A 25,841-nucleotide genomic window follows, 5' to 3' on the forward strand; every position below is an offset into this window, starting at 1 on the left:
ATTATTAATACCCTTTTGATTTTAACGATCGTCTAACAATTACCCCAATCTATTTTTTTATAGTGAACTGATCAAAATGCTTATTGGTTAATAATTATAACTTTATTTATTTTTAAAATTCTTTTATGAGCTAAGTGGATAATATTTTATTATTTTTAAAATTTTGTCATCCATCTCATTTGATTTTTTTTATAAGTTTATAATTTTTTTTTAAAAAAAATGAAAAAATACAGTAAGTGCAAAGTTGACAATTTCATACTTCCACCTAATGATTACATAATTTCATTAAATATTGCAGGGTATTTGTAATTTTTCAAACAACAAGGAGGTATTCATATTTATGTCAAATCTTAGAGGAGGTCGTTGTAATTTATTATTTTTTTTAAAAAAAAATAAAATGGTGGTCCCATAATAACTCCATGCAGTATAATTATATGCATCAAGACTTTTTATTCAGGGAACAATTAGTGTTATACACCACACTTGACAATTTTGCGACGGCAGACAAGGATCTTCTATCATACTTAGTGTTATACATTAATATCACATCAACACGTATTCTTTTTTAAAATTAATGAAAAAGAATAATTAAATTAACTTTTAACTCAAAAGTATAGGACACATACCGACCATGCATTAACATAACATCAAAACGTATCATCAAAACATGATACAAGATCTCTCGATGCTTCAAGGACTAATAGCTGCAACACGCATGGACTTGGTGATGTCGCCCGTGTTGTGTATCTACATAAGTCATCAATTGTTGGACAGTGTATGATACCATTATCGTGTGGTAATTTAATAATTTACGGCTTATGTGAGTACAAATTTATATTATAGGCACGAGAATTCTCCAACATACATTGACACTAGACAGCTATATCTCAGTCTTTAATGAGAATACCAACCAAGGTCACTTTTATGAGAAATAAGAGGCCCTCCCTCCTATTTTTTTTATTTTTAATTTTATTTTTGCATGTAAAATATAGTATGGGCATTGTCATTTCACCTAATTGTGTACAACATACTTAATATATTTAGGGCCCATTTGCCTTTCTCTTCCTTTTTTTTAAAAATAATAATTTGTAAATCAATTTAAATTTTTTTTTATTCTTTCTTGCATTTGTATCCTTTGTGATTTTCAAATCATGAACAACAATCCTAAGTTTCAAGGAATAATCATAGTTGATCAAAAAGCACATAGATACAACGGTACACAATAGAGCACACAATCTTTGCTCATCATAACACACTTGATTCTCTCACTTTGTTCGAGTACAACATTAAAACCAACAAATTCAAACAAAACACAGCCCATAATTACCATCATTACACCACCACCAACCCTTGAACATTGCAGAAAACAACAGAGATCAATCAACATGTACGCAACGGCGTCCCACATAAGCAATCGTTGTTAGCAAACGACGAGGCCTCAAGATGATCGAACGGCGACCCAACCGGGATCGCCCCACACAGGTGGTTGTTGCTCAAGTCCAAGTGTCCGATGTACTTAGCACAGGACAACGATTTCGGAATCGAACCCCTCAAGTTGTTGTACGACAAATCGAGCAACGTGAAGTAAGTTTTCGGGCCAAAGACGTCGGGCACGTTGCCTTCCAAGGAATTTCGACTCAGATTCAGGATGTTTAAGCCCGAGTTGCTGAGTAGACGTGTCGGAATCTCGCCGGAGAGTCGATTGCTGTCCAAATTTAGAGTTGAGAGGACCGGCATTGACCCGAGCTGACCCGGGATGGACCCGGTGATTTGGTTCATTGACAGATCCAAATCCGCCAGTCTGTAGATGTTGGCGAGAGAGCCTGGGATTGGGCCGGTGAGTTGGTTCCGGCTCAGTAAGGCGCGGCTCATCATTGATAACTTCCCGATGTCTGATGGGATTTCTCCGCAGAGTTTGTTGTTGCTGAGGTCTAAGTGCATTAAGCTTTTAAGGTTAACAATGGAGGCGGGGATTGAACCGGAGATTTGGTTGTCGGCCAGGTTCAAAACAGTGAGTCGGCTCAGTTTACCGATATCCGCCGGAATTTCGCCAGATAATTTGTTCCCGATGAGGTCGAGGATTCTTAGTTGGGGGAGGGAAGCTAGGCACTGCGGGATATCGCCGGAGATGTCTTTCCAGTCGGCAACGACGAGGGTGGTGAGGCGGTCGAGTTGGCAGAGGGAGGGAGAGATGGAGCCAGTCATGTAACCAGACCGGCCGGCTTTTTCGAAGATGGGGTCCTCGGACTCACCCCGGAGGACAATGTCGGCTACCCGTTTGGTTTCCGGGTCGCAGCTGACGCCGTACCAATTGGTGCAGCAGTCGGAGCCTGACCATGAGTTGAAAATGCCCAAGTATGGCTCGTTCAAGGCGGCCTTGAATGCCAGCAACGCTGCCCTGTCGGACGGCGGGCAGCCATTCACGGCCAGCAGCAGCGTCAGTGCGGTGACCAGGAGAACTCCGGTCAGTCTCATGTCTTTGTATATATCTGTATGTATACTTTGGGTGTGTGTTTGTGTGAGAGTATTGTGGTTTTTGGTGCGTGTTTTCGAGGATAACGAAAGGGGTATGTGCGTGTTAGAAATACGAGGAGGATGAGTTTGCAGCAGCGCAAGTGTTTACAACGTTATATAAGTGGTTATGGGACGGAAATGCCCTTATTGATTTGACAATAAATGTCAAATTCTATTTTACCCCTTATATTTTTTAAAAAAGGCAAAACACCCTAATGTATTTTTTTAAAAGTCTCTTTTTGGATTCAATTTGGTAATTTTATTTTTTAATTACAATTATTTTTTGTAATGGAGGTTTCATTTTAAATAATATTTAAATAAATAATATTTTATCAAAATTAAATAATTTAAATTAGTTAATAATATATTTGATATAATTGATTATTATTTATATTTAGGTAGATATTCAAAATTTTAAAAATGAACTTTAGTATATTAAGTTTTTATGTGATATTGATTCAATTTTTAATTTAAATTATAAAAAATTTAAAATTTGATATACTTTTTTGGTATTTTAATATTTAAAATAATTATTTTTTTGGGAGGGAGAAAAATAACAAAAAGAAGACCACAAGAATAATCTCAAAATAAAAAAAAAAAAAACAAAGGAGGGTGATTTTACAAAATCATGGAAGGTATTTTAGTCAAATTGAGTCTAATTTTGTTTTTAAATACGAGGATTTTTTAGCCTATTTTTAAAACACGACCACTATGTTACTTTTCATTTTTAAGTTATTTTCGTGACGAGTTAAAATATATTCAATGTTTGCCATAATTTAGAAACACCTTATCTAGGTGCTTTTAATTGTTTTAGCATAACTATATATATATACACACATATATAAGTATATATAAAAAAGACATAATTTGACAATAAATAGTAATTCTTGTCTTCCAAAACACAATATTAAACATACCATATTTATTTTAAATTATCTCCAAAAACAAATCCAAACATACATACTATCTTTAACATACACTTATTTATCTTTATTTTTCTCTTTTTATAATTTTAAAATTTTAGAATTTTAGGATTCAGAGTGTTCACCCCATAAAACGGGGATCAAAAGTGAGAATGCGCTTTTTAGTGGAATCAAAAGTTCAATTATGGCATAATTGTATAGTTAGAATTTAAATTACATGAGATATTCTTTTACGAATTAACTGTGATAATATTAAATAGTATGAACTTATATCATATTAATATAATGAATTTATATGACGATGATGGGGTATGATTTTTACAATTTTGGACTAATTAGCTTGTTTTCTACTTTTGGGATTGAATTATCATTTCTTTTTCCTTTTTAAGAAAAGCGACAATTGCATTATAGAGAAATATTTTAATAAATCATTGGATTCATCAATATATTCTTAGAATTACAACTGAATTACATATAACAATAAAATATTAAATTTTAATAATTTATATGTAGTAAGATAAATATTTATATATCTGATGGGAATTGAGCCCGTATTAAAATATATCTTTTCAGTAAAAAATTGCATATGTTATGTCGTCCAAACCACTTGTCATTAGTAGTAATTACGGTCGACGAACTTTTCCATATCCATAATGTGGATTCAAATTCTTAACAAAATATTTGATGGGGTTAAAATTACGTTCTGATCATAGCCGACACACGTTATGCATGCGCAATTCTTCCTTGCGGGTTTTTAGATTCACCCCTATTTTTCCATTCTTCCAAAAAAGAAAAAAAATATCGTTAGAATTCCAAAACATTAACGACAATGTGAACTTATAATTTTACAATTGATAAAATACATAAATAACTTTGAATTTCAAAATACATGAAATTTTGAAATAAGATAATATAAAATTAAATATTATATACTCAGGTTCAGAACGTTCGTTCTTACTATTTTATAATCCTCATTAGTAGTTCAAATTAGCAACTTATGTACCTCAAATTGTTACCTAAGGTCATCGGCAAAGTACTTCGTGGAATCTAAAACTGAGTTTAGACGAAAGATCTTCTATCTCATTTTGATGATAAACGTTGGTGTGATGCAACGAATGTACGGTGTGCATTCCCACTTTAAAATTACAGTTTAATATAATTATATATATATATTAATTATCTAAAGTGACATGTATTAATCACATATTGTTGTGAGAGTATAACATTAAAATGTGATAAATGATCACACTGTCTCTCTTTTTTTCTGATACAATTTGAATTAATTGCATAAATGGTAACCTTGACAACTTGACAAAAAGAAATGTTGACAAGTGACAAAACAATTAGCCAGAATACAGTGAGTATTTGCTGCAAGAAATGTGTGAGATTTGCTTCTTTGTAAAGCTAACTTAGACAATTATGTCTGAAAAACTACCAGATTCTATGCATTTTTAAGGTCTCAAGATTGACTCCAATCTCCACCCTTTTGCTGCAATTATGTATTAATTGTTATTTATGATCAAAATTTCATGATTTCGAGTCCTACGAATGTACATGTATGTCTATTTTTATAGTATAATAGTTTGATTTTTTTTTGTCTTGTTGTAAATTATTAATATACTGAATCGATTTTTTAGTTTAAATGTTTAAATAATATAATAAATTGCATTCTATAAAAAAATAAAGTGGGATCAAATATTCATCGCGAATGCGTCCCTATCTTAAGGTCTAAGTCTTATTATGTTTTTTTTTTTTTTTTCCAGTAAATTATAACCATCTCACCTGAAATTTGGCATAACTACAAATACATCCTCATCATCAAGGAAATTACAGATACCCTATCTAATTTTAAAGTCCATAGAACAAATAACTCATTAATTTCATTAATCTCTGTTAGATTTCCAACCAGTTTCATGATAAATTGTCCAAAATGCCATTTGAATTATGGATAATATTTATATATATTTTTTAGTTTTCAAAATACTTTTTATGGAATAATATGCTTTATGGTTATTTATTTTAAGCGTACCTCATTTTTTTGATATTTTTTGAGACATTTTTTTTTATAAAAAAGAATCAATAAGGGTAAAATAGTAATTCCTCCCTCAATATTTAGGAGTTACATAATTTTTTTTTAAAATATATTTATAATTTTTTAAATAATAAAAAACACACATAAATAAATAGAGAAATAGGGATACTTACCGGATAATGATTTTTTTTTCTTTAATGCTTCACACTTAATTTCTTGCTAGAGTTTTTATTTTTTCTTAATGTTGTTTTAATTTTTAGTTAAGATTCATAGTATCTTTTATTGTTATTATATTTGAATTAAGACTACAAATATATAGAAATGTATAGAGACCACACGCTTCAATTCCCAAAAATTTGTTTTAGCTCAGAATATATAATAGAGAAAATCAATTGCAAGACACAAAATTTACGTAGTTCAGATAATTCTACGACGCAAGAATCATATCTAGACCGTATCGGCCGATTCGACCGAAAACCAGTCATACAGCCGGTCCGATTCATAGCTATAAAATTGTTGGCGTTAAAATCAGTGCAGATGTGTCAAAAGCGGTCCACCCTAAAACTGGTCAAAATCGGGTTTTGACCTTTATATGAAAAAAATAAAAGAGTGGAAGACAGACAAAACAAGAGAGGAACAATTCATCATATATATATATATATATAAAATAGGGTTAGGGTCAATTAATTTTTTTAATTTGATTCGACCCGACCAGATCAGTGATCTGGTAACTTAATTGATCGATTTTCAATTTAATTTTCAAAATATTGCTTCTACGTCCACGGTTTCTCAATACTAGTTTCTTTTTTCAGCGAATTATAATAAAATTTTGAGTAAAAAAAATTGTCTTTTAATTATACATACACTAAAAAATTAAATATATTAAATATAACATATATATTCATACATCTATATTGTATTTTTGGAAAATGCATTATTCATATGCTTAATTTACAAATATTTTTTTGATGGGTTTATTGTATCTAAAACTCAAACATCTAAATAGAGTTTAAAAGAGTATAATGTAAAATAATTATTTAAATTGGTCAATATTAAAAATTCTAAATAAATATTTGTGTACCAAATATATAAAGAAAGGAAAAAATGCAATTTACCCCTCTAATATGATAAATGAGCAAAAAATTCTTTGTAAAAAAATAAAATAGCAAATTACCCCTTATTTATATATTATGTTCGGCATTATTACTTCAAATTAATGTATCTATATACTGTATTTTCAGTACTTTCCATACTACACATTATCTATTTAAAATGTTATTTTTAGCCCGTTATACGTACAGGTGTACTTGAATTTTGGCCGGTATAGATTTTATTGAATTTTTTATTTTAATTAATATATATATACAAACCATATGTATAAAAATTACATAAATTATTTAATTTAAAGAATTCTTTAAATAAAGCATTAATTTTTCAAAAATCCTCAATTTTTGTCCTAAAGTCCTTCTCAAATTATGTCACAAATAAAGTATTATTTTTCCTTCTACGGACATATTTTCTGACTCCGGTAACAAACCATCTGAAAATTGTTATAAATATTCCAACGAAAATATTAGTTGGTCGAAAATATTGTTGGAAGTGGTCTTGCTTTTGGCTGGTGTAGAGTACAACATTAGAGATGGTTGTACATTCTAATTGTGGCCGGATTCTTGGCACCAGGTTGGTCCTACAATCCATAAATATTCTACAAACGGCCAATGAGGCCTAGTTCAATTGGTGAAATCGATATTTCATGATTTTAGAGGTCATGAGTTCGAATAACGTCTTATGTGTAGGATATTGTATCCATTGAATAATATGTCATGATTCTATTGTAATCAACGTTGGTATCCGATATGAATGATTGTAATTAATATTATAATAATCTTTGTTAAATATTGATATTTGATATGAATCATTATAATCAATTTATTTTAATTAATAATTATTCATCCCTCTTAGTTTAAAAAAAGAAAAAAAAAATATCCTACAAGACCCTCTTCAACTGGCATTCCATAGGAGTCATTACTCAGGTGGGTTCAGCTGATAGAATTTGGTGGACGAATCAGTCAGGTCAGTTCACCACACAAGATGCATTGTGTTTATTTCAATCTCCATATGTATATATATATATATATATATATATATTCAAGGTGTGTTCTTGTTTGATATTGCGTTAAGTAATTTTTTGAAATGTCTATGCATTATAGCAAATAACCCATCATATCATTCATATTTTATATATACTAACTATCATAGCACATCGTCTTTTCACTACAAAAATATTAAGTTTTTGTTGTACTTTAAATGACCATGATTGAAACTCGTGGTAAATCAATACTATAACCACTAATAAACAAAACTAAAGCGAAAACTTAAATTTTTATACTGATTAATCATTATTCGCCAGGATTTTTAGTTATATCCAAATATTTGTCATGGTTTTGACCACACTTGCAGAAACAACGGCTAATAGTTGTTGAAGCCGTGCTTGATTTGTATTTGCCATGATTTTCTTCTTTTGACTATCGTAGTGAAAAATTATATTTTTTCTAGTGCTTGGTACATATTCGAAATAATCTTTCACGCTTTAAAATATATTATAACTAAGAATAAAGTATATAAATCAACATATTGTATTTCAAAAAAAAAATAAAAAAAAGGGAGAGAGAGAGAGAGAGAAGAAAACCAACTTAAGGTTATTATCGATACAACAAAAACTGCCTTTCTTTTTAGGGTTTAATACATTCTGATGCCCTGAACTATGCATGAAGTGTATTTATTCCCCTAAATTATAAAGTATATAACAAAATGCTCCCTCATGATACAGACCAATTTTTTTATGACGAAAATGTTCTTATTATTTACACTTTTAAAAATATATTTATTACAATCATTACCCTAAAACATAATTTGAATCATTATTTAAAATAAATAGTACCCAAAAATTTATTATTTTTATAATTTAGTATAGAATCTTTATAAACTCTATAAAAACTGAGGACTGAGGACATTGATAAAAAAATCATAGATAATACCATTAGAAGATGCAGATTGAGTCAAAAAGTCTGTTGCTCCGTTGTTTCATAAGTAGTTCAGTGTTAAGTGTACGATATTTCTATTCTCCGTCTGTTTTTTTATTTTTATTTTTATTTTTCTTGGGGGGGTGGGGAGTGCGAGCAGGCGAATCAAAGGTTATGTACACGATGGATGTTGTAAATCATCGTCGGAATTTATCAGTAAGAAGGGAAAGAAGAAAGGAAACAGTCAAAGAAATATTGACTGGATGAGAAAGTACATGAACCCTCAACTTTGCTAAGTACAAATTGAACTTGCTTTGAAGAGAAGAGCAAAAGTCCATACCAGGTACAAAGACTCAATTGTTTTGATGTTCAAGTGTGAACACATAGCTTCACACCAGTTCTGCTTATCCTATGTAGAACTTTTTCCCAAATTCATTACCTAAAGTTATGGTTCTGGGAGTGTAAGCCCAACAAAAATAAAAAACTTAAATCAACTTGCATACACAATCTGATTCTGATATAGAAAAGCTAGGCAAAAATGTCTTCAGTTAGAAAGGGTGTCTCACTGTTGATACAAGGTTCAGATGGATTTTGCAGCTGCTCATAGTTGAGCTGTCTAGAAGCTTCGTATAAAGCAATGCCAACACTCACAGATAGATTCAGACATCTAACATATGTTTCGACCATGGGAATTCGAATGGTACCGCCACCCAGCAATTCGCTCTTACAATCAAGTAGGGCTTCAGGTGGTAAACCACTTGTTTCTGAGCCAAATACAAGCCAATCACCCTTCTTGTAGGTGAACTCCTGCATGGGGCGAACTCATGTTTCAGAAATCAATCTTTTCTTCATCATAAAGGAGGAATGTGTAAGCACTAGTGGGTTTTCTTAAACTCGGCAGGAGGGATGAGCAGTAGCAATTTCAAGACAGTACGAAACGTTAGTGAAAAAGAGAAAGGTATGACAGAGGAGAGGTTCAATGATCGGAGGAGGAGAACAACCATGGCAGAGTAAGGGATGGTTGTGAGGGTCAGATTCATGATGTAGCTATAGTTGGAGGCTGGGTTCGTTAGAATGGTGTATATGGCTAGGGTCAGATTCATGATCTAGCTACCAGTTAGTGGTTGTTACGGAGTGTAGGGCAAAGATATAGTACCTTGCTATTTCTCACAAGGTATAATACTTCAAAACAGTATTATTCAAATGTGGCAAGTGCCAAACAATGATATGAGGGAATGACCAATATCAAGTTCTCAGAAATCAAGACTTTCCAGTGTATGGATCCTCTAGAGAATTGTTATGCCTGAAATGAGAGGGTTGTATTCGTCTTTTTGATTTCATTCCCATCTCCTTTATCAGACAAAACACTGCCTAATGCATTTTTAACTGTTGGTTCCAAGTACTTTTAAAAGAAAAGGCCTGAAACCAGAACAATGGAATAATGTATGAAAAACTTACAGAGTGAATATTCGTCCCTCTCTTTGTAAATGCTAGTAACCTCTTCTCCCCATCCTACATGATCAAGAAGGTATTTATGCATTCAGTAAGCGGAATAATATATTGTATTAATTCCTATTGAGAAAAGATAAAGAGAAACCTGTTTCCTGAAGTATTCACTGAACTCTGACCATGAACTGTGCACCTTTACAACAACATATCTAACGTAAAGGGTTAAATCATTTGGCATAATCTTGAATCATGAACTTCAAAATCTACAGAATTTATTGAAGTTGTGCATTAATTCAAGTGGGATTTCATTATCCACGACAACCATAATTCTTGAGGATCCTTGTATCTGGGAGCGTTCACTTCAATAGTTGTAAAACACACGCTTATACGCTAATATCCAAATTCAAAAGGATACGGCCAGTAATCAAGTCCAGCACGCTTTAACTTTGCATCATCAACCTGAAACCCCAATGGCTGAAGCAGCAAAGAGGTGAAATAAGAAACCTTACTAGAAAAGTGCATGCAGGTAGTAAGAGGTAGAAAAAGTAACTTTTAGATCATTTTATCTAGGTCCACATCCATCAATGAAAACTGATAAAAGTTTGAAATAATTACCTCAACTAAGTGTAATTTGACAGCTGATGCAGCACATGTTCGGGCAATGCATCCTGTGTTTCCAGGAATCTATCAAGAACAAGACACATCCAAAACCCAGTCTTCAGATTTTTAAGTGTCTCCAGTTCAAAAGAAGGCATCAGCTTTGAATTTTACAACGCTAACCAATCCTACCGTACACGTAAAATTTCTCATAGGAAATGCAATCAAATATTACATGGAGCTAAAGATAATGACGTCTATTCAACAATTCACTTGATATATCATACTATATTAAAAGGATAAATTAGGGAACAAAAGCATAAGATAAACGGGATGTTAACTTGATCTAATTCCGTGTTTTTCTCTTTTCAATACAAAACTCAAGAAAAAACCAGTAACAAAATATTAGGTCTAATATGTCCAAAGAACTTTAGAATATCAGATGGGTGGTAGCCAATCTTCAGTTCAGGACGAAAGAAGTACATCTTTTTGTATATTCCATTTCTTTATCTATACGACTTATTTTCTTTTACCTTTTGAAGTGTTAACATACTCAATCATGGTTCCTTAATAGAAATATACTGCATGTTTGGTGCAAGAAATGCTTCAAATCCTAAATTACCACAATCTCTTCAGTCAAGTGGGGAATACTTTTAGTTCACACGAAAATCTACCCCTCTTTTGGCATCTTTCTCACATCAACAACTGGAAAATTACCAGAACTTTCATTTTTCTCAAAGTTGCTCAAGGCTATTTCAGCATCCACAGTAACCGTACCATTTAGGAAATAGCACATTATCCCCCCACCCTCCGACCAAAATCCACACCCCATAGCAACAGTGAACGAAAATTGGCGAGAAGGAGAGGCAATTCGAACTCCGTTAACAAGATTAACTAAAAGAAGTCACTTTTCACTTCCTTTTCTTCTCAAACAAATTCACCCAACCAAATTCACCGAATCAACCTAAACACGTACTGCAACACACGCCCATCAAATGCTGCCACTTCGCAACAACATGGAACTCAATCAACTGACAAACACATAGTGACACCAAAATGGTACATGAAGAATGAACTCTGTCGAAGTCTAACTCGAAAACCACTTACTATCACAAGCACGCATATAAGCGCAGCATACCTGCGGCGACACTAGCACCACTTGAAGAAACTCTCTGCTCTTAGGAACTTCGCTCGGCGCCCCACCAAACCCATTTGGCGATGCATCCGCTCGACACCTTTCAGCTGCAATTGCCCAAGCAAAAATCAATTCAGACAAAAACACGTCATTTTTGGCAATCCAAATTGCTCCAAAGTGAAAAGGATGCAGATATACATAGAGAGCATAGCACGGAGAAGCCCGAAGAGGAAAGGGAACGAGGAAAGTGGGAAGTATTGGGTATGCATTGAACTGAGAAAAACGGGTGGCGGAGAGGCGGAGAAGCTCTGGAGCGGAAGTGCAGCAAAGATGCCGAGGTTATCGCGTTTAGGGCTCTCAGGCCCGTTACATCCATTTCTCGCCCGCTATTGTTTTGTTATCTCCATTTCACTTCATGTTTATTGTGAAACATATATATATATATATGAAAAATATTCTATACAGAAGAATGAGCAAAAAGTAAATAAAAAAAAATTAATTTGGACCCGACTCAATTAAATATGAATACAAGTGCAATACACATATATTTTGATCAATATACAATTTAAGAAAAATAATATATTACATAACGAACGTGAACAATTATTTTGTAATGATATTTTCAAACCACATAGGATTCATGCAATGATAATTATTTTAAATAACATAATATGATTTTGGATAATAGGGGTAAGGAAAACTTAATCTATAACCAAAAAGATTTATAATCCCACCAAATTGGGTGCATTACTTGTCCAAATATGACAGGCCAAATCCCCGAATGTCCGTTATTAATATTTGAGTCAAGTAATGTGAAGCAAACAAACAAGTTACAATCTTCAATTGGACAGAATATCAGATCCAATCCAACTAAGTAAACAAGTCCTAATTTACAGTTTCAAAGTGGCGGATATAGTCCGATTAAATAAAATAATTTATTTAAAAAGGTCGATAGAGCTCAATTGATTAAAATGAAACCAATTGAATGGTTTATTATGGGTTGTTCCCACTTAATTAATAGTATGAATAGATATAAAACAGTTGCCCCCTTCGGACTTTTTATTTGGAGAAAAAAGGTTGATAAGCATACCTATACTCCTAAAATCATAGATCACTTATAGAAAATACGTATAAATTACATGACAACACAGCCCCCATGCTGCCGTATGGAGTTGGACTCAACGATATGACCGGAAGTCATCCATCTCTGTCACTTGAACCAACAAGCATTAAGCGGTTAAATACAAAATTTTGATATTTTATGATATATATATATATGTAATGTACAATACATATATAAAAAATGTATGTGGATTTTATTTATACTTAAATATAATGCATAAAATAATATTACTATAAAAATAATAATTTAAAACTAGTTTTAGGTTTTAATATATACATAAGTTACATATATTTTGAAAATTTAAATTTGAAATAGATTAAGTAAAAATTTAATATTTTTTCTTATTTTAAAATTAAGATAGTATTATTTTTTTAAAAAATATTTTTTAGTTATTTTAATTTTATTTTAATCGAGTCTAAGGAATTCAATCAATCAGATCTAAATGGGTCGTAAGTCGTAACCCAATTTAAAAACAATCTGTACGGGTCGGATCTTGAGCTTGACAACCCAGCCCGTTTCCAATCATAGTAATTTTCGTTAAAATTTATGATAAGCGAAGTCCAATGTAGACTCGTCTTTCTCCATTCCTCAAAACATTTTCTTCACGAAAGAACGCTTGCCCTAATTTTGTGCGACTGACTTTTCTCCAAATATACTCGATTAGGGTTCCGATTTTTCTCGTTCATCAATCGCACTGCAATTAATCGATTCAGTGCACCTTTAATCAGGTAAGCAAAGGCTTGCCGATGCTGATGGACTTGTTTTGTTTTCCAAATTCAGGGTTTAGATTGTATTCTTTTGGGTACATTGTTTTTGTCGTGTTGGTAATACTGTTCGCGGATTGAATCTCTTGGGGTTTTTAAATGAATCAATCTTAGTTGATCTAATTTTTTTTCATGCATTAGATTGAAACGATCAATTAAGTTGAGGGGGTTTGATAAACTTATCTTTTGGCTTGGTGTATGATTGGATGGAGTGTTGATACGATTAGTGATTTTAAGGGGTTTAAACCTAGAATTTATATTTCTAGTAAAGTTTTCTTGGTGGATCTCTGTTGTTGAAACGCATATGTTCTAAGAAGTGTACCGACGGCATGCATGCTTGGTTGAATGTCAATCCATTGGATTGAATCTATGTTTCTGTGGAGACTCTTTCCTCCCTTTACTTTTAGGATAGCTAAGATTCTTTTAATTCTTCTCAACTGCATTCTTCTATTTATCTATTTTCTTGTTTATTACACATATAGGGAAGAGTCATTGGGAATATTATTTGTACATGGCTGTTTCTTTAGATTTTCAAATGGTTATTTTATTTGGTTGAAAAATTGGCGTTTATGGAATATATTACGCCCACAAGAATGGATTCGTCTTCATTAAATTAAGAAAGAAGGCATCTTCATTACGATAGCGAAGGTTTGAGGTGGCATCTTGAGGAGTAGTATTGGTTTTCATTTCCTTCACTTCTCATTTGTCTTTTTCCTGATATTTAGAAGATTGCATTTAAAACAACTATGTATAAACATCTGCAGTTACAGGTCACTGGAAAGTTGTCAGATAGGTACTTAAAAAAGCTGTTTCCTTGATGCAGTTTTTATGTTTTTTATTTCCTACTTCCATTGCTCACTGGCAGAGTTATACATATGTATATTTGACACCTAGGATTTTATTGTAATTCAGGATAAGAACTATTTTTTATCTTAATACTTGAGAATGCTGCTTATTTGGAGTCAGTTGTGTGGCTAACTATCTTGTGACCTTGCACGTTATGCAGTGGCTGATTGTAAGCAGGGAACACACCTGGTTTTAGGCTATGGATAAAGCAAAAGATCCTGGCTTATTTGTTAATGATGGATCATTCATGGAGAGGTTCAAACAGCTTCAACAGGAGAAAGAGAAGAAGGTTGAACTGTTGGAGAAACCTAGGTCAGGCCCAAGTTCGTTTGTAAGTTCGAGCCCGAAGACTGTCATTAGTAAAACAACGATCAACTTTAGGCCAAATGGCTCCCAGAAAACAGTACAAGCTCCTTCAAATGGAAAATTTGCATTCAGCTTGAAACAAAAGTCAAAACTTGTCGCACCCCCTATTAAGTTTGGTGAAGATGAGGATGAAGATGAAGGAGATGCTGGAAATTCTCCAGGTCGTGAGTCAGTAAAGCGGCCAAAGTTGGCCCAGCTTGATGCCTCTGATCAGTCATCCAGACTAGCTGATGTTGGTAATAACTTCTTTTGCTAATCTATTCTTATATGCTCACTGGGAGTGAAATTAACTGGATCACATATATATATATACATTGTTTATCTTCCGCTGGGAAGAATTTTCAGGATCATGCTTATAATAAGCTTGGAGCATTTGACTTTGACATACCTGAGGCTATGGCCTCATCAATTCTGTCATTTGAGACACATTGTGCATTCATCCTGCACTCATCATGCACCGTTTAGCTTTTAGTGTATTGCCTGGAGTCACTTCTCTTAGTTATGTAACTTATCTTTGTTCCTTTTGTTTAATCCCTGTATTTTTCCGACACTGCTGGTCTAAGCACTGATAACTTAGATTGGAGGTCCCTGTAAGCCTAACTTGCCTGAGCCAATTAGTTAGATCATTATTTGCTAGGTTGTTTTGCTAAAATTTCTAGTGATGCAATACACATGGCTTCTGCGGCACTGTCCTGGGGGTTCTTTTCTCTGATTGGCAGATAAATAGGTCATAACATTCTTCATTTACTTTTACCCAATTAATGCAACTTCTACTTAACCACCTATCGAAGTTGGTCAAAAGAGATGTTCACTGAAAGATTTGAATATGTGGCAGGCCTGCTACAAGAGTAATTAACACTCACTTCTTCATGGTGTCCGTAATTTAATCAGTTCTTTAAGTGACATGCAGCACCACCTTCCCCAAGTGATCCTACAGTGAGGAATGTTGCTGACAAATTAGCAAGTTTTGTGGCCAAGAATGGGAGGCAGTTTGAGCATGTAACAAGACAGAAAAATCCTGGTGATACCCCCTTCAAGTATGTAGACTTCACTTTTTATGTCTCTTTATTTATGTAGAAGTCATTTAGTTCTTCTTACCTTTGTTGTGCATCTCTCGGTCATCATGCTTCTCAGAATTATATTTCTGTAGGCAGAAGCAGATACTATATTTTGCCCCCAGTATATTCATTCATACTACCATCTTCTTGTTACCTTGAATTATTTTTTCTAGGAACCAGTACGCCTTGTAGAGTAAAGAGCATAATCCTTTTTCCTTTTTATTAATTTTGGGTTTCCAGCATGTTCAACATGATGTCAGCAATAATGCATAGTGTTGTTTAATATCTGCTGTTTCTAGAGAGAGGTAAATATGCTTGTTTGGTAGATAGACCCCCTTAAAATGGAATCCAATTATGCCATTTGAAGAACTTTGTTCCAAAGTCATGTGTATGCGATAATTGTTAATACTTTATCCAAAAGAAAAAGCATCATAGAGACTTCTCTTCCTCTAACATGAGACCATAGACATGATGATATTGTCATCTCTTCCTCTAACATGAGACCATAGACATGATAATATTGTCAAAATGATGAATTTCTAGATTACCAGCATATCTACTACTCGATTCAGTAAATAACTGGTTTTAAACTTCAACTATGCAAGCCAGATACATCAAATATAAACCAAGATATGTACTTCAGAACAGCTTAGATTTTTCTTTTTGGTATGATTAGGAATAACTATGTCTTAAGCATGATTACCATCCATTTGTGTCATGTTATTTAATTAAAGACACATGGATCTTTATTGTTGTGGTAGTTGTTATGCAAATGTCCAACTTCTGGAGTCCTTATGTTGGAAGTTTTCCTTGTGTTGGTGAACTACCTGTTCTGAAACCTTTTTGTGCCTCATATGAGTATTAAGGCAATAGACATGCCAGGATAAACTGTAGAATGAGATCTGGCCCCTGTCACCTTGGGAAGGTAACTTGCTGTCCGTTCTTCACAATTTAGTGCCCCTTCTAGGCTTCTATCCGATTGAGTCAATGTTGTCACAAAAAGATTTTATAGGTCTCTGATTTTTCCTTTCTCTGTTTAAGGTTTCTCACTTGTTTCAAGGTTTTCAGAATGATAATGGCGTGTACACCAGCTGTTAACAAACTTTTTCTTTCTCTCATTTTGCTAATATTGTATTTTGTTCTCTTTTTAATTTTTTTTTACTTAGGACTGTTATTTCCCATAAATTTTCTTTTTCTAGCCCATCTTTCAGCTTCTTCTTTTTCTCTTTCGTTGATTGCAAGCTCTAAATTTTAGTGGCAGATTCTTTGGTCCTTTTCGACTTCATCCTTTTCCTTCTTCATGGTTATGTTTATGCACGGTAATGCTTTGAGATTATTGTTTAATTATGGGACCACTATACAATGTGATGATCAAGTGGTTTAACACAAACATTGTGGTTTCAAGTATGTAAGTATTTTGTATTACTTCTGGATCACCTCCAGAAAATGGAGCTGCCTATGCAATAGCCTTCTTTTGTGATTTTTGTTTATTTCTGGGTATGACAACTTATATGCTAAGGAATATTGCGTGCTATATGTTCTTAAAGTTTCAACGAACTGTCTGTAACTCTCCTTGATTTTATCGTCCATGGTTTGAATCAATTTCATTTTCTGCAGGTTTTTATTTGATGAAAGTTGTTCAGATTACAAGTATTATGAATATCGACTTAATGAAGAACAGAAGGCTTTGTCCCAAACCAGGGATTCCCAAGTGTCACAAAGTGGTCAGTGTATTGATTCAGAAGTTTCTTTGGAAACATTGAAGTTCTTTGAGCAGAGAAGTATCCAGGGAATATGACCAATTCCATATTGTGTAGATAATTATGAATTTGTTATGCATAGTTTTTGGGAAGCCATTTGCAGTATCTTGCATTGCACTGATATTCTCCTTGTTGAGCAGTTTGTATCATGCAATTCTGCAATCAAAATTACCTCAGCCCCTAGTGTCACCTACTTATATGGTATTACTTATGTGAAATGTGGGTACTGTTGCACAACGCTCTGCTGTATCGAGGACCATGTCGAGATTAAAAACTAAGTGACTTGTCAGAGGAAGTAAAGTGAAGACCAATTGCATCCCTCTTTTATTTCTCTGATTATAGTGGTCAATAATGCTTTCTTTCAGAAGAAATTGGATTGATTATATACAAAAATCAGATAGCACAAAAATTTGGCTGAGTAAAATCTTGCCCTACACCTTCACCTCTGCTCCATTCCTGGCTACAGCTGCATTTTGCAAGTTATATTGTTGGCATGACTAACTCAATTTAAAAATATTGGACTTAGAAAACCAGGAGTTCTCTTTGTTGATTAACATGATTAGCGAATATTGTTTTGTATCTAATCACTTTTATCCTGATTGGTCATTTGTCATGTTTTACGACAGGACCATCCCGCATGTGTTACAGAAATAACACATGCGAGTTATATTGTTGGCATGACTAACTCAATTTAAAAATATTGGACATAGAAAACCAGGAGTTCTCTTTGTTGATTAACATGATTAGTGGATATTGTTTTGTATCTAATCACTTTTATCCTGATTGGTCATTTGTCATGTTTTACGAAGGGACCATGTCGCATGTGTTACAGAAATAACAACTAAATTAGCATGAAATGAGTTTTTGCATTCATCACCATTCTTTTCTGATTGGTTGTTTAATTAATATGGACCTGTTGAATCTGCTGGTGGTTTAGGCATTACAACTCCTAATTCAGCAGCTGGTTATCAGAGACCCCACCATCAGCAATTGAAATATCAAACTCCTGCCTCAGCTCTATACGAGGCCACAGAGAACATAGGATCTTCCCATGCATCATCACAAACGACAGGAAGACATGGTACTTCTCGCAAACCCCTCTCCCCCAACCCCAACTGGGTGTATTTTTACGCATTCATTGCATCAATAGGGAGAGATTATTAACAATGCTGAAATCCTCATCGTCCTCCTCCCCACCCCCTTTCCTGTGATCAAGTTATGGTCTTTTGTTCTATTTTTATGGATGCATTGAATCAAGAGGGAAAGATGGTTACAGTAGCAAGCCCTCCTTCAGTTTAGGGATTTTTTGGAGATAGGATTATAGGGCAACTATAGAAAGTTTTTGGACCTTTTCCCCTTTAAAAAAAAACTGTAATTACCTGGAAACAAACATGCTGTTTATAACTGTCCAACATGTTGGGCCTTCAGGTGGTGGACTCATCCAGGCTCCTGTGTGTGGTTCATATGTATAATTCATTGAGGAATTCCCTAGGGTCAAAGATGTGTTTGTATCCTAGTATGAGGAGTACTGAAAATGTAGTTATAGTATATTTTTTCCATTCTTTAGCTATGACTGGTATTCGGGCTAAAGGATTTAATACTTCTTTTTGTGCATATATGTGATCGATTTTCACTCCCCCGGCATTCGTTTTTCATTTTTCGGAAATGTACATGGCGTACTTTGTTATGCCTACTGGGATAGAACAAGTCCCTGAATGTTTTTGTCCTTTTTATGCCTACCGGGCTAGGACGAGTCTGTTTTTGTCTTTGACTCATCCTAGTTGTGCCAATTGGTTATAGGTGAATCAAGTGCCACAACTGGTTCAGACCCTATAGCTATGATGGAATATTACATGAAGAAGGCTGCAGAAGAAGAGAAGCTGAGGCCGCCTAAACCCTCAAAAGATGAGATGCCCCCGCCAGCTTCCCTCCAAGGTTGATACAGATTTTAATGATTATATTCAATTTTTCCTATTCAATTGTTATGCTTGACATCATCTAGAATATCACTGTTTCTCATATTTATACGGGTGATTTTTGCATAATACTTTACACAGCTCCTATGAAGAAAGGGCATCATATGGGAGATTATATTCCTCCTGAAGAGCTTGAGAAGTTCTTGGCTACCTGTAATGACGTGTCTGCACAGAAAGTTGCGCAGGAGGCTGCAGATAAAGCTAAAATTCAGGCTGATAATGTCGGTCACAGACTTTTATCTAAGATGGGGTGGAAGGAAGGTAAAGGGAGCTGGTTACATTAAGCATCACATAACTGCAATCTTCCTTTAGTGCTAGTATTTTCTTGGACTTTTTGTTTCTCTTTTTACCTTTTGCTGACTGTTCTTTAAGATATCCTTTTGTGGAGGATCTCTCTAGACTCCCTTTTGAACAATACCTTACAGTAGTCAATTAGCTTATCTATGCTAGTGCTGGTAGGTGAAGATCCATCACTAAATGTGTATTAAAATTGTCCAAAAATGAAGGTACTTTGGTATGACGCATGTTTTACCCACAGGATATGACGACATTAGTGGTTTAACTATATCGATGATGCTTTTATCAAGGAGCGATTGTTCTTCAAGTTTGGTTATGTTCAACAGGATGATTATTATCAAAGGTGATATCATTTCTGTCAAAGTTGCAGAGATGGCAATTTGCTTTGGTTGAAAAACATGATCATAAATACTAAATAAGAATTTACATTTGAGAGGTGTTAGCTGCCTGCCCTTCCTGGAAACAGTACTTGCAAACATCTCCTTGCACCCTTTAACTGCATGCTAGTGGGTGATTGTGGTCACCGCAGGTGGATTCAGTATTGGATTGCATTGCATATGAATAGATTGAACAATTAGTGAATGAATTCTTGTTTCATTAACTGGACTGTAAAAATTGCAGGTGAGGGCCTAGGGAGCTCAAGAAGTGGAATTGCAACCCCTATTATGGCAGGAGATGTTAAAAAGGATAACTTGGGTGTCGGCGCACACGCTCCAGGCGAGGTTACTGCTGAAGATGACATCTATGAACAGTATAAGAAGCGGATGATGCTTGGTTATCGACACAGGCCAAATCCTTTGGTATGGTTTTCATACTTCTCATCTAGTTACCAACATGTGGCATGCAGTTAATTTTGTTATCAATATTTTCCCTGATTGTACGTGCCCTTAAGCCGCAACATACTTATCTCCAGCTGAATTATTAACCCCCCTGCCCTCTCTGAATATATAAATCTTTGCAGAACAATCCAAGAAAAGCATATTACTGATGACTTTTCAAGAAGTTGCTGGAGAATAATCAGACTTCCTTGTAGTTGAAGCTGCTTGCTTTTTGGTACCTCTTATTAAGATGGCAAGTGTAGTTATGTTCTCCAACTATTGAAACTGATGAATTCAATTCAACTTTGTGTCAATTAAATGGTTTTTTATTTATTTCCATTTTGAGTATTCGGCTAAATTTTCCTCTTCACAAATTAATGGTACTTATTTAGATCGGTCTCCGAGGTGCTGCTTTCTGTTCTTTAAAACTTAACCTTTGCTTCGTTTTATACAACACAGGTTAAAGATCAAGTGAATAGAGTATGCAAACACCAACCCTAGGAAAGGCATAATTTAGGTTGCCCTACATGAAAATGCGCATATTCTTGTTATTTCTGGAGATAAAGAGAGCAAAGGGTTGAACTCGAAACAGATTCTCACCAATAATAGACGTAGAAAGAATAGAGTAGAAAGATGTTGATGCCTATATCAATTCCCCATCCACTGCAGTATCATATCAGCTGACTAATTTCTCAAAATATATTCGGAAAAGATACACCAACTATTACATCATAGAGAAGGTTGTGGACTTTCTTTATTATTATTAGAATTAATTATAATTGAATTTTTTCTGAAAATGCGAAATTACACTTCCATCGAAAAAATATTAAAATTATACCTGCATTCTCTTAAAAAATTCACTGCTTACATCTGATTTCTTTTCGTTAGTGTTTGGACAAAAATATACATATATTTTTAATAAATTAAAAAAATACATGGAAATATCTAGTGAGGAGCAAAATTAATGTCTGTATTTCTTATTCAAATTCTAACAGAAGGAGGTCAAGTGTAAATGGAGAATTTTCAAAAGGAGTGTAAATGTAATTGCAAAATGAGTTTTGGAGAAAGTGTAACTTCGCATATTTAAAGGGATTCTACGTATAATTGACCTTATGAAAAAAGGGATCAGACGTAAGTAAAATTTTTTTGGAGGGAGCGTAAGTATAATTTTAAAATATTTTTTAGAGAAAAATGTAATTTATATTTTTAGACAAATTCTACGTATAATGAATTCCCAGTTGTTGTTAAAGATTAGGATGGATTATACTGTTGCGCAATGTATCTTTCGTTTGGAACATGTCTGTCTTGGTAATTATTACTTCATAAATGCACTGAATCAGAGACTGTTTATGGTATAATACATACACATAATTTTATGTTTTCAATCAAATTTGAACTTATAAAATTCGAGTAAAAAATTAGAGACAATCAATATGATCATCATTGTGTAGTACAATGTTGTCGCTTACACACTAGTATACGTTGCATTTTAAATAAATGTGCATAATTATCTTTAAATTTAAAATTAATTATTATTTTTAAAAAATAGAAAAAAATATTGAAAAAGAGAATATGAAAAGAAAAAGAGATGCATAAGTCGATAAGAGAGGAAGCTGGAAATTGAAACGAAGATTAATTAAATAATTTAGAAAATTTAAAAAAAATGACTGACAAAAAGATTGAAAATATCAAAAGGATGTTTTTCGAGTAAGGTAAATTACAACAATTTTTTTTTAATTTTTGCACAATTATGAATGCCCTTTTGATTTTAACAGCTGTATATCAACTAGCTCAATCCATTAGTTTTTTATCTATTTTTTGTGGTGAACTGATCAAAATTCCCTTATGTCTATAAATTTTATTTTACTTATTTTCAGAATCTTTTAATCTAATTATTCACTAATTGAACTACTTTTTTTTTTTTTCAAAAAAAGGTATTCATAATTATACTAAATATTAGGATAGCTCATTGTAATTTATCCATTCAATTTTATGATAGTATAGATGAAATCAGTTATCTACAAAACAACTACCTCTATTTTTTTTTTCTTTTTGGAGGTAGAAACAAAAATCAAAATAATTCCTACTTATTGATCTTGTCAAGGTATTTTTTTCATTGGTGAAGTATGAACCCTCTTAATACCAAACTAGAATCACATCTTTTATATACCTCCTCAGTTTTTCAGTGAGGAGGTTGGACTCTAGAAAGAAGGCTATGTATTGTATTGGAAAGTTTGTAGCATATCGAGGATTGTATCCCGTTATATTTATACATTTTTACGTAATATCAATTGTGATCGTTTGTGAGAACGCACAATCCACTGCTGAGAATGCAAACACGATTAGAGCAAGAGATTTTGGGCCGAATGAAGAATCCGGACCAGAAGAAAAGTCTAGCACAACCTTCGCAATCGCCTTTTTGATCGCACCTTCATGGCCAACAACTTGTTTTTGCAGCCCTTTCAGATCTTTCTCCAATTGTTGGCAATGGCTAGTGGCTTCCTTCTTTGCCTCATTTAATTTGGCATTCTTAACACCCAGACGTTCCACCCTTTCATCTAACTTTTGCTTTTGAGCCTCACTCTGGGGGATGGAGGGGTCTCCTTGGATCGGGAAAATAATTCCTCACATATGGAGGCCATCTGCGAACGAAGAAAATATCAAGAAGCATTCCAAAAAGAGAAAAATAATCAAATCAAGAAAACATACCTTAACCAAGTATGAGGAGACTATCATCTCAGGCTCTTCTCAAGACATGGGGGCCAGGAGGTGCCTATCCCCAGAGGTCAGTGTCCCCCTCATAATTTCGGCCACCAAAGGGGAGCTCCTACCTCTCTCCTGCTCTAAAAATTAGCTAGTATGCAAGTAGCCCAAGGAAGCATTAAAAGGCTTGAGGAGGGCACCCATCTCATCCTTGAAAGAAGGAGGGGGGAGGTCCAAAAGAAAGTTTTGTGGAGCTAATTGAGAGAGTACCCAAGGAACTCATTCTAGCTTTTTTGGAAGAACCTCCAAGCACAACCCTTGGAGAAGGAGAGACATGACGTTTCCCTTTAGACTTACTAGATGCAAGGGTCTCCTTAGGAGATTCGGAAGGATCCCCCCAACACAACCCCCAGAAGCGTGATCACGCATTATCTTACTGAACATAATGTCCACTGTCAAGAAAAAGAATAAAATGCAGTCATGATCGTGATAAGATAAAGCAATCAAGAATAAGGAGAAATATAAAATACCCAGGGAGTCCTCCAAAGGTTCCATCCGAGGACTTAAGCCAAAAGTGCCCTAGAGCCTTTCATCAAATTATAGACCGACAGACATAGGGGCCCTCGTTCAAAGTGTTCAAGAAGACAAACAAGGCAACTATCCTTGCTCCGATGTTTACAGAGAGAGGGGCATCCCATATCCAATAACTTGGGAAAGTCCATGGATGAGGGGGCAGGTAGGAAGAATACCCCACACCGAGGCATAAAATGGGAAAAAAAAATAAAAATAACCCTTTCAGCCCGTTTCAATTGAAAACACTGGGCAATAATGTTAGCAGCAATAGGGGACCCATGGAAGCGAAAAATCATATAAAAGCTAGTGAAGACCCTAAAGGAGTTTGAGACCAATTGGTTCAAGGACACTTGAAAAAGACAAGCAACATCAGCATAGAAAGAAGAAATGGGAAAGCGTAAATATGACAGTAATTGAGCAGAAAAGAAATAGAAATAATTTGGAGAAGAGGAATGGAATCGACTAGTAGGGGATGAAGTATAAATAAAAGATGAGGGAATATGAAAGTCATTTATCAACCAATCAACAACAAAGGTTTTGAGACTGGATGACCCCCAATCTACTAGCGATTGGGGCTCCTCCCTCTCTTCTTTCTTAGGAGAAGACCCTTCCCCTTCATTCCCCCTACCTCCTCTTCGTCAATTTCCTCATCTATCAACGATAAGCAGCCGTTCGGCTACTTGGAAACCCACACGAGCCAGGGCCCGTTCTTTTCGAAGTGGCATCTGAAGGGGACAACCCGAGAAAGAATAAAAAAGCCTAGGGTCTCCCCTATCAACCCGACAACCCAAGAAAGAATAAAAAAGCCTAGGGTCTCCCCTATCAACCCGACAACCCATGAAGGGGACAACAATCCAAGAGACCTGCAGATCTGGCCCAAGAATGTGGCCCAGCAAGAGATAATCGGCATAAGGCTCATGTCAAGTCATCCCATGTCGCGTACACTTGATCGCCAAGTGTGCCTCTTAACCAACATGGAGAGCACGAGACAAGGAAGGTTCCCCTAAAGTCCTGGACTCCTTGGTCAGAATGATTCCTTGTTGATTAGGAGTACTCATCGGTGAAGAATCCCCCTCAACATGGAGGATAGACTTGCATCAACAAGATTAGACAGAAGATTATCAGTGTTAATTTATCTCGTTCTGTTACTTCATGTGCGTTATATAGATTATGGCGTATCCCTTGGCCTGTCGAGGGGGAAACCACCAGTTGAACACTGTTGTACTGTACGATCTTATTTTATTAATAAAACTTACATTTACCTAAAAAAAAGATCAACATGGGATAAAAGCAGGTTATGAATTATCCTAATAGCCTTTAACTACTTTTTTTGAATATAGAGAGAACGTGCAGAATTCCACTGAAAGACCCCCTATAAATATAGGTTTAGTCCCCAGGCATGGGACACTTCTAGACTCTGAAATATTGTTGTTAATTCTTACTTTGCACTCAAATTGCACTCTTAACATGAATTCTATCACAGATTTGATAATCATATCTCGATTTCTTATTGCGATTTACTTTTCGCAATTATTTTCTCTTAAATCCAATACTAACTTGAACATCGGAGTGCTAAAGTGTTGTTTTGCAGGTTCCGTTTCTCAAATCTTTTTACTTATTGGCCCGAGTCCATCACCAAAGTCCAATATCACATGTCTACTGTATGTTGAAATCACACTCTTTTGATTTTATATATATTACACTTATCCCCTTGTAGGTATAAATATATTACTAGGCATTGTTGTCAATAGATTATAGGAAATATTTGATGAGGGATCAAATTACAAGTTTGCTTAAATTTTTTGTCGATATCGTTATTTTTTATTGAAATCCTAACAAAAGGGGTAAAATGGTAGGTAAAGAATTTTAGGAGGGAGTGCAATT

The 25,841-nt window shown here is 34.4% G+C and overlaps 3 protein-coding genes across 3 annotated transcripts; 1 reads left to right on the top strand and 2 right to left on the bottom strand.

Moving 5' to 3' along the window:
- Positions 1–1,165: 1,165 nt before the first annotated feature.
- Positions 1,166–2,609, bottom strand: LOC105173479 (uncharacterized). The gene has a single exon (XM_011095230.3). It carries the CDS (start codon positions 2,473–2,475, stop codon positions 1,381–1,383), a length of 1,095 nt encoding a protein of 364 aa, XP_011093532.2. The 5' UTR covers positions 2,476–2,609; the 3' UTR covers positions 1,166–1,380.
- Positions 2,610–8,780: 6,171 nt separating this feature from the next.
- Positions 8,781–12,082, bottom strand: AGL26 (tRNA (cytidine(34)-2'-O)-methyltransferase). Its single transcript, XM_011095231.3, has 7 exons — positions 11,872–12,082; positions 11,677–11,780; positions 10,557–10,625; positions 10,357–10,415; positions 10,090–10,150; positions 9,951–10,004; positions 8,781–9,299 (listed from the first exon to the last, which is right to left on the bottom strand). Exons 1-7 carry the CDS (start codon positions 12,047–12,049, stop codon positions 9,021–9,023), a joined length of 804 nt encoding a protein of 267 aa, XP_011093533.2. The 5' UTR covers positions 12,050–12,082; the 3' UTR covers positions 8,781–9,020.
- Positions 12,083–13,353: 1,271 nt separating this feature from the next.
- LOC105173481 (SURP and G-patch domain-containing protein 1-like protein) lies at positions 13,354–21,020 on the top strand. The gene is made up of 9 exons (XM_011095232.3): positions 13,354–13,524; positions 14,567–15,008; positions 15,683–15,809; positions 17,448–17,554; positions 18,528–18,671; positions 19,391–19,525; positions 19,648–19,827; positions 20,485–20,663; positions 20,825–21,020. The coding sequence occupies exons 2-9, from the start codon at positions 14,606–14,608 to the stop codon at positions 20,849–20,851; spliced, it is 1,302 nt and encodes a 433-aa protein (XP_011093534.1). The 5' UTR covers positions 13,354–13,524; positions 14,567–14,605; the 3' UTR covers positions 20,852–21,020.
- The last annotated feature ends 4,821 nt before the right edge of the window (positions 21,021–25,841 follow it).

The sequence above is a fragment of the Sesamum indicum genome, linkage group LG11 (genome assembly GCF_026168435.1).
Source record: "Sesamum indicum cultivar Baizhima isolate 11 linkage group LG11, ASM2616843v1, whole genome shotgun sequence".
Lineage (NCBI taxonomy): Eukaryota > Viridiplantae > Streptophyta > Magnoliopsida > Lamiales > Pedaliaceae > Sesamum > Sesamum indicum.